The sequence below is a fragment of the Colobus angolensis genome, unplaced genomic scaffold (genome assembly GCF_000951035.1).
Source record: "Colobus angolensis palliatus isolate OR3802 unplaced genomic scaffold, Cang.pa_1.0 Scaffold247, whole genome shotgun sequence".
Lineage (NCBI taxonomy): Eukaryota > Metazoa > Chordata > Mammalia > Primates > Cercopithecidae > Colobus > Colobus angolensis.
The window spans coordinates 1,351,047-1,360,556 of NW_012115677.1; the positions used below are offsets into that span (position 1 = coordinate 1,351,047).

At 42.0% G+C, this 9,510-nt stretch overlaps 1 protein-coding gene across 3 annotated transcripts in view; it reads left to right on the forward strand.

Moving 5' to 3' along the window:
* The window catches only part of GORASP2 (golgi reassembly stacking protein 2, 55kDa), a 40,917-nt gene that overhangs the window by 23,006 nt on the left and 8,401 nt on the right, over positions 1-9,510 (forward strand). For all 3 annotated transcript variants that reach the window (XM_011945922.1, XM_011945921.1, XM_011945923.1), the window contains 3 exons: positions 902-1,032; positions 4,204-4,336; positions 6,304-6,427. In XM_011945922.1, the coding sequence (XP_011801312.1) occupies positions 902-1,032; positions 4,204-4,336; positions 6,304-6,427 (388 nt within the window). The remainder of the gene's footprint in view (positions 1-901; positions 1,033-4,203; positions 4,337-6,303; positions 6,428-9,510) is intronic.

Below are 9,510 nucleotides of genomic sequence, written 5' to 3' on the forward strand. Positions count from 1 at the left end.
GGGGTTTCACCGTGTTAGCCAGGATGGTCTTGATCTCCTGACCTCGTGATCCACCTGTCTCGGCCTCCCAAAGTGCTGGGATTACAGGCTTGAGCCACCACGCCCGGCCCAAATTCTCATTTTCAATTGTTCATTGATTTCATTTGCTCTTCCCCTTTTTGTTCAGTGACAGCATTAGCGCAGCTATATTAGATCCTTTTCCTTATCTGTTAGCTAGCAGAAGTATACATTGCTAAATCAAAAATGAGAGAAAAGGCTGGGCACAGTGGCTCATGCTTGTAATCTCAGCACTTTGGGAGGCTGAGATGGGAGAATTACTTGAGCTCAGGAGTTCGAGACCAGTCTGTGACCTGGTAGTGAGACCTTGTCTATACAACAAATAACAAAAATTAGCCAGGCATGGTGGTACATGCCTGTAGTCCCAGCTACCTGGGAGGCTGAGGTGGAAGGATCACTTGAGCCTGAGAGGTTGAGGTTGCAGTGAGCCAAAATCATGACACTGCACTCTAGCCCAGGCAACAGTTAGAGAGACTCTGTCTCCAAAAAAAAAAAAAGGAGTGAGAAATAAGGTGCCCAGACAACCAGGTCTTAATAATGGGAAGTAAAAGCAGAATATGTAGAACTTGGGTATAAAAGAATTGTACTAAGAGTGCCAACTAGATATTAAGGAATGGGCCATAAAGCCTTGTATGTAGTAAGTAGGCTTTGCTTGAATTAATATGTTGAATTAAACCTGCTTGGTGTATTGGTTTTAAGAAGCGATTTTTATGTCTAGGGCAGGGCCCAGAATCCGTATTTTTTTCTTAGGTTTCTCAGGTGATTCTAATAGTAGCCAGGTTTGAGACACACTGTTCCAAAGTACAGTAACATGAAACATTTTCCTCCTGTGACACTTTTGCAGTCTGAAGATCTATTCAGCCTTATTGAAACACATGAAGCAAAACCGTTGAAACTTTATGTGTACAACACAGACACTGATAACTGTCGAGAAGTGATTATTACACCAAATTCTGCATGGGGTGGAGAAGGCAGGTAAGGACATTTTTTAGACTAAGTTATGACTGCTTAAACATACCAGTCAGATATGTTGTAAACATTGTTCTTATTTTGAAAGAAGTTATTGGTTTATTGTAAGATTCCTCTTAAAAAAGGGAAGAGCTAGTCTAGAATATTGAAATCAATTTTTTTAAAGTACATATCTAAGGAACATAGTATACATACTGTAGTCCTTTTCTTTACTGACCTAAGAGCTAATAGCATTTCTTTTTTAATTTGAGAAATTATTGAGCATAAGCCATAATTATAGAAAAGCCTAGAATTTGGAAACTTTCCACGTTTTCAAAAGTTCTAATCCCATGCTGGGAAAAGGATGACTTAGTTGCTACAGGCAGGAAAAGCCTCCATTTGCTCATAGTATCTTTACCCACACTACCTGAGATTCTCTAGCTGAATGTTTTGCCACAAGTATTCTAATTTGCTACAGTTTGAGAAAAGTAAGATAGATGTGTCATCCAAGAGTCTGGCCTATCTGGGGCAGTACTTGATCAAATTATCATTGTCCATTGCTCAGGTTTGTAAATGCCCAGAAATATGATCTACTCGAGGCATTCAAAATTTATTCATTAGAAGAGGCACTTCCTCATATAAACTAAATTTGCAGAGAAGCTGCTGTGTTTATTTGAATAGCAAATTTTCAGTTTGCAATAGAAAAATACCCCCTCTCCAGTTAGAAGAATACTCAAGTCAGATTAGTACCACAGGAGTGCCTGGTGAGCATGGAATCAACTGGAGGAAGAGATTCTGTGGACAATGAAGACCAACGGCAAAAAACATCACATATTCTTTCATTTTTAATTATGTTAACTACATTTGGCTACATTCTTTGGAAGACATTTTTTCTTTTGATGTGTTTAATACTGTCAATTGGCCATTGCATTAGCTAGGCCCATACAGAACATTTTCCTCAGTCTGCCTCTGACCATGCATCTGGTCTTTTTGTTCCTCTGTTATTCCTTCCTCAGAGGCTGACCACATTTCATTTATTAAATCTTATTTCTCTTAATTTCATTCTTAGGCTGTCTTTACGTTTGGCCAGGGTCTTGCTGTTGCCTCAAATGCATTGTCTATTACCACTTAATTACTTTGATCAATAAGTACCTTGTTTTCAAATGTAGCTACCCCTGAAAGGCCATAATTGGTCAATATAAATTATTTAATCTAAATAATATAAATTATTTCTCTAAATCTATGTGAGATCCAGTCTAGTGAGAATTGCAGGGTTTTATTTGTTTGGAGACAGGGTCTTGCTGTCTCCGCTGGAACACAATCATAGTTCACTGCAGCCTTTAACTCCTGGGCTCAAGCTGTCCTCCTGCCTCAGCTTCCTGAGTACCTGGGACTACAGGTGTACACACTGTACTCGGTTAATGTAGAAACTCTTTTTTAGAGATGGGGCCTTGCTTTATTTCCCAGGCTAGTCTTGAATTCCTCACTTCAAGCAGTCTTCCCACCTTGGCCTCCCAAAGTCCTGGGATTATAGGTGTGAGCCTCCGTGCCTGGCTGAATTGCAGTTTTGATTGTGAGAGAAGAAGGAACAAATAACCGTAAGATGAAGCATCATTGTGCACTTCAGACTGGTTAAAGAGGAGCTAGGCCTGGCATGGTGGCTGATGCCTGTAATGCTACCGCTTTGGGAGGCTGAGGCAGGTGGATCACTTGAACTCAGGAGTTCAGTACCAGCCTGGGCAACCTGATGAACCCTCATCTCTACAAAAAATACAAAAATTAGCCGGATGTGGTGGCACGTGCCTGTAGTCCCAGTTACTCAGGAAGCTGAGGCGGGAGGATTGCAGTGAACCAAGATCATGCTACTGCACTACAGCCTGGGCAACAGAATAATAAATTGTCTCATAAATAAATAAATTAATTAATTAATTAAAAAGAGCTGAAGTTGGCCACTGCCTGCTCACCCAGCTTTTGGTGGCAGTGGAGATAGTAGATGGTGCGGCAGGAGAAAGGCACAGAGATATTCATGCATGGCCTACTCTGAAAGTGTCAAGTTGTTTGGGAAATAAAAGACATCATGATGGAAACATAAGTTGGAACCTGATTGTAGAGAGCCTTAAATACCATGGTCAGGACTTCTGATATATTTTGAGCAACTGAGGCTGTGATAATTGTATCAGTAGGGGGTTTTGGGTTCAAATGGTAAAAACCAGCTGTCACCATCGTAAGCAAGTAACATACTTATTGATATGGATTAGCTCATATAATCAAGGAAACAGCTGAAGAACCAGATGTAGAAAGGACAGGACTCAGAAAACCTCTAGGGATTTAGATAGGAAGAAGTATTTGGCAATGTCATCAGCATTCATTCTACTAAAGCCATTTTTGTTTTTTCTCTGACTCCCAAGGTTTGCAGCCATGGGCAAGAGAAATTGGCCTGGCTTTGACCATGAGCCATGCCCTTGGTTTGGGCAGGGCAGACACTCTGATTGACAGTCCTACCAGCACTGCACACAACAGCAGAGAAGTAATTCCCCAAAGGGAGGAAAGAGAAAGGAATGTTGAGAAGACATCAGACTAGAAAGAAGCAATGTGATCACATCTTACTAGAAAAATGCCTCTGGTGGCAGTGGGAGGATGAAATAGAAGTATGTTCAATCTGGGTTGAACATACATGACTGATTTGTGTCAGGGTTCTGAAAGAGAACTATGGAATGTGTAAATGATGTCATCATGCAGAAGTGCTTAGAGCTCTTCAGTGGAAAGGCTGTATATATGTCATTCATTTAGCAAATAATCATCAAATGTCTGCCATGTGCCAGCAGCTATGAAGGCAGTTAACAGACAAGGTCTCTGCCCTTAAGGACCTTAACATTTTGTTGGGGGAGATAGATAGTAAATAAATATGCAGTGTGTTGGATGGTGATGAATGCTTGAAAAATAAAGGAGTAAGGGTGGTATCCACAGTGGAGGGAAGGATGCTGTTTTCTGTGGGGTGGTCTGGGACCTCTGCTTAGATGACATTATCTAAAAGAATAGAAATTTGTTTTTATCTTTTAAAATCTCAAAGAAGGGAGTGCATGTTCAGGGCAACTTGAATCTATGCTCTTGGGTTACCTCCCCCCCCAAAGAAAAAAACACCTCAAAGAAATACAAGCTGTGATTGATAACAATGTTAAGAAAAAAATGTTTTTATAGCCTAGGATGTGGCATTGGATATGGTTATTTGCATCGAATACCTACACGCCCATTTGAAGAAGGAAAGAAAATTTCTCTTCCAGGACAAATGGCTGGTACACCTATTACACCTCTTAAAGATGGGTTTACAGAGGTAAGGTCACATTCTTACCTAAGTATATCATAAAGTTTTTTACCAAAACAAGTCATGTGTTTCAGTGTATATGGCAGTAGCACTATGAAATAGGGTAGACGATGAGTTAAGTATTGATTGTGTTAAATTTGAGGTTCCGGTTAAGATACCTAGATAGAGGTGAGATACATGAGTCCGGGTTATAGGAAAAAGGACAGGGCTAGAGATGCAGATGTGGGAATCATCAGCAAAGAGAGGGTAATGTAACCCAGTGGCTGTTAGGACAGCTGTACAGCTAGGGACTGGGTCTGGGCGGGTCGCCGTCTTGAAAATCTGGATGGGCAGAGATCAAGCAAAGGAAGCTCAGCAGGAGGCCAGAGGGAAAACCAAGCTTCAAGAAATCAGACACAGTCAGCTGTGTCAGGTACTGCAGAGAAGTTAGGTGAAAGGAGTGAAAAAACCATGTCCTGGGCAAGAGCAATTTCAGAGACTTGCCAGGGGACAAACACAAATTGCAGGTCAGCAGAGTGAAAAGGTGAAAAGGTGCTGCTAGTTGTTGCTTATTGTTTCAAGAAACGATTGAGAAAACAAGGAGAGCTATGTGTGTGGGGGTCATGAGGGGAGTGAAGGGGCTATTACAGGATCAAAGTAAGACTTTTCAAGGAACAAGAGAGATTTGAACAGGCTTATAGGGTTTTTGAATGTTTCTTAAGGAGGCATCTCAGGGCAGTTAACTCTTGTCTGCATAACTAAATAAAAACCAAATACCCAAAAAGAAAAATGCTGCTGTTGTAAAAACAGAGCTGCTGCCACTGTGGTTTTGTCTACACAGTTTGGCGGTCTTCAATTCTAGAGGAAGGAAAGAAGAGCTGCTGGGAAGTTTCACCTCCAACATTGGCTCATGGCCAGAGCCAATACAGTTACATGTTCAGACCCCAACCACCATATCCACTGGCCCTAATCAGGGCTTTCCCAGTTGAACCTCTTTGGGTAGTTTGAGAAGATGAGAGAGTGACTAGCAGCTAGGCAAAGGGTCGGAATACAGGTTGTCTCGGAAGGTAGTGAAGGGCGCTGGAGCTGCTGCAAAAGGTGGATTATTCAGAAATGAAACCACCCATCTGTAGAGTCCATATAGACTCCTTTTTTTCTTCTCCTGAAAAGTGGAGATCTGCCTGCTACATTTATTCACTGATGAGAAGAATATTAAATGCATTCATGAGGTTGGAAATCTTGAGAAGTCTATCATGTATTAAGACTTCCAGCTGGCCGGGCGCGGTGGCTCAAGCCTGTAATCCCAGCACTTTGGGAGGCCGAGACGGGCGGATCACAAGGTCAGGAGATCGAGACCATCCTGGCCGGTGAAACCCCGTCTCTACTAAAAACTACAAAACACGAGCCGGGCGAGGTGGCGGCGCCTGTAGTTCCAGCTACCCGGGAGGCTGAGGCAGGAGAATGGCGTGAACCCGGGAGGCGGAGCTTGCAGTGAGCCGAGATCCGGCCACAGCACTCCAGCCTGGGTGACAGAGCGAGACTCCGTCTCAAAAAAAAAAAAAAAAAAAAAAAGACTTCCAGCTGATTTCTTTCCTGAGCAGTGAAAGTTAAAACAAATAAACCAGCTGGGAATTCAGACAGAAGAGGAAAGCAGTGGTGGTTTAAAGGTTGAATAAAATGATTTCCAGGTGGTGAGGAGAGAGGAGAGAGTAGAATCTCTTCTAGTGTGGAAGTATTAAGAGCAATGTGTGCAACTTGGGGTAGAAGCCATGTGTCCCAAGACTAGAAGTGACAGGACAGAGAGATGCTTACAGTACATGGTCCGTGACATGTACCAAAATTAGGAGGGAGGGTCTGGAGGCAGATGTGCCAAATGAAGCTTATGACAGCTCATATGTGAACCAAATATGTATCTGCAGGGCAGGTAAGAGCCAATATTTATATTTTCTTTTAAATAAACTTAAGTAATCTTCATGTTTTTTTTCTCTTTTTGGAAGGTCCAGCTGTCCTCAGTTAATCCCCCGTCTTTGTCACCACCAGGAACTACAGGAATCGAACAGAGTCTGGCTGGACTTTCTATTAGCTCAACTCCACCAGCTGTCAGTAGTGTTCTCAGTACAGGTGTGCAGAAAAATATATTCTGTTTTCAGTCTATTTTATGTAATATTATTGCATAGAATTTTAAAAATTGACCAGACACAGTGGCTCACACCTGTCATTCCAGCACTTTGGGAGGCCAAGGCAGGAGGATTGCTTGAGCTCAGGAGTTCTAGACCAGCATGGGCAATATAGTGGAACCCTGTGTCTCCAAAAACAATTTTTTTTTAATTAGCCAGGTGTGATGGTGTGCACCTGTAGTCCCAGCTACTCGAGAGGCTGAGATGGGAGGATTGCTTGAGCCTCGGAGGTTGTGGCGGCAGTGAGCTGTGATTGTTCCACTGCATTCCAGCCTGGTTGACAGAGTGAGACCCTGTCTCAAAAAAAAAGAATTTAAAACATTAATGCCAGTGTACCTTGAAAACTGCATATATACTCTGTGTTGACAGGTACTGGCTGCGAAAGCTTGTTCTAAATCACCATGTGGATACACACGGGGCTTAAACGTCTTCCCTGCATATTTTAGACCCTGAGCTTTCCTTAGATTCTACAACTTGTAAAGCCAGAACTCTTGACTTGAAATTCTGTTTAACTGCTCTGGTTACACAACACATTTGCGTGTTTCTGAAGTAGTAGGCACTGGGGATGCAAAAGTGAGTAGGAGCTCCTTTCTGAGGAGCTCAGTCTTGCTTAGGGGACATGTGCCTGTCTCCTTCCCTTTTTTTTTTTTTTTTTTTTTTTGAAACAGAGTTTCACTCTTTTTGCCCAGGCTGGAGTGCAATGGCATGGTCTTGGCTTACTGCAACCTCTGCCTCCTGGGTTCAAGCGATTCTCATGCCTCAGCCTCCCGAGTGTCAGGGATTACAGGCACGTGCCACCATACGGCGGCCAATTTTTGTATTTTTAGTAGAGACAGGGTTTCACCACATTGGCCAGGCTGGTCTTGAACTCCTGATCTCAGGTGATCTGCCCTCCTCGGCCTCCCAAAGTGCTGGGATTACAAGCATGAGTCACTGTACCCAGCCTCCTTCCTTTTCTTCATCCCTTGTTCTACCTGATATAGTCCTTTTTGTTTATTTTGGGTTTTATTTATTTATTTATTTTTGATAGCTTTCCCAAGATAAAATGCAATTCACCTGCTTAAAGTATACAATCCAGTATTTTTTTAGTGTATTTGTAGAGTTGTACAACCAGTAACAATCCAGTATTTTTTTAGTGTATTTGTAGAGTTGTACAACCAGTAACCTCAATCAGTTTCAGAATAATTTATCACATCAAAAGAAACCCTGTACCCATTATCAGTTTTTCTGAAGTTTTTAGTTTTCATGTTTTTGTAGGGATGGGGTCTCTGTTGCGCAGGCTGGTCTCTAAGTCCTGGCCTCAAGTGATCATCCTGCCTTGGCCTCCCAAATTGTTGGAATTACAGGTGCTAGCCATGGCTGCTAGCCTCATTATTACCTTTTATTCCTGGACTCTCTTAAATATTTATATTCACAATTTGTTTATATCCCACTTTGTTCTATAATGGACTTAAAACAGCCTACCAAGATGCAGTAGTAAGGTTGACAGTTTGGTGTCTATAATTGGCCTCCTAGGTTCTCATCCCAGCTCTTTAGTCCCGGTTTTATTTCTGTAGATGAAATTAAAAATTTCAAACATACACAAAAGAGCTGGAATTGTATAATGAACCCCATCACCCAACTTTATCAATTATCAATATTGGGATATACTTCCCTTTGCCTTCTTTGCTGGTTTTCTTTTTTTCCAGCTTTACCGATAAATAATTTGCATACCATAAATTAATTTGCAATAAGTAAACAACTAAATTATTTTTAGTAAATTCGTAGAATTGTGCAGTCATCACCACAATCGTTTTAGAATGCTTCCTAGATGAAATTAAATATTAATGTCATCAGTCTCTAATCATAGAGTTGAAAGGGAATTTAGAGTTTATTTCATTCAAGCGGTATAAGTCCTTTTTATGATATTACAATTTTTTGCCTACATCTCATCACATAATTCTCTAGTTTATTCCTGAATAGACTTAGTAAGGGGTAGGGTAGTGTACTTCCCAAGGCAGCAGCCCATTCTGAGTCTGAATTACTCGTATTTGTTTTAGAGTAAGCGTGTTCCAGATGCTTTTTTTTTAATTATTGTATTTTTTATTTTTTAGACAGAGTCTCACTCTGTTGCCCAGGCAGGCTGGAGTGCAGTGGCACTATCTTTGCCCACTGCAATCTCCGGCTCCCAGGTTCAAGCAGTTCTCCTGCTTCAGCCTTCCCAAGTAGCCATGATTGATTACAGGCACGTGCCACCACACTAGCTAATTTTTGTATTTTTAGTAGAGATGGGGTTTTGCTATGTTGGCCAGGCTGGTCTCAAACTCCTGACCTCAGGTGACCCGCCCGCCTCTGCCTCCCAAAGTGCTGGGATTACAGGCATGAGCCACTGTGCCCAGCCCTTTTTTTTGAGGCAGAGTTTCGCTCTTGTTGCCCAGGCTGGAGTGCAGTGGCGCGATCTCAGCTCACTGCACCCTCCGCCTCCTGGGTTGAAGTGATTCTCCTGCCTCAGCCTCCCGAGTAGCTGGGACTACAGGCGTGCACCATCATGCCTGGCTAAGTTTTTGTATTTTTAGTAGAGACGGCGTTTCACCGTTTTGGGCTGGTCTCGAACTCCTGACCTCAGGTGATCCACCTGCCTCAGCCTCCCAAAGTGCTGGGATTACAGGCATGAGCCATTGCGCCTGGCCCCAGATGCACTTCTGATTTTAGGAGATAGTTGTCATAACTCTTCAAGCCCCAGTTTCTCTTTGACATTTTAAATCTTTTTCTCATTACGTTGTAGTTATACTTGTATTGTCTTTTAAGCACATGCACAGAGATCCCTAGCTTATGGCACTGCAGAGAAATGGCTTCTTGATGTTTAAAGACAAATGTAAATAAAGCACGAATTGCTCAAAAGAGACTGAAAGAAATTGACATCATCACTTTTGAGTAAATAAATTTAAAAAGACTAAAATATTCTAGCATCATAACACATGAGAAACAACTTTTTGACGGGCATTTTTCTTTTTTTTTTTTTTTGAGACGGAGTCTCGCTCTGTTGCC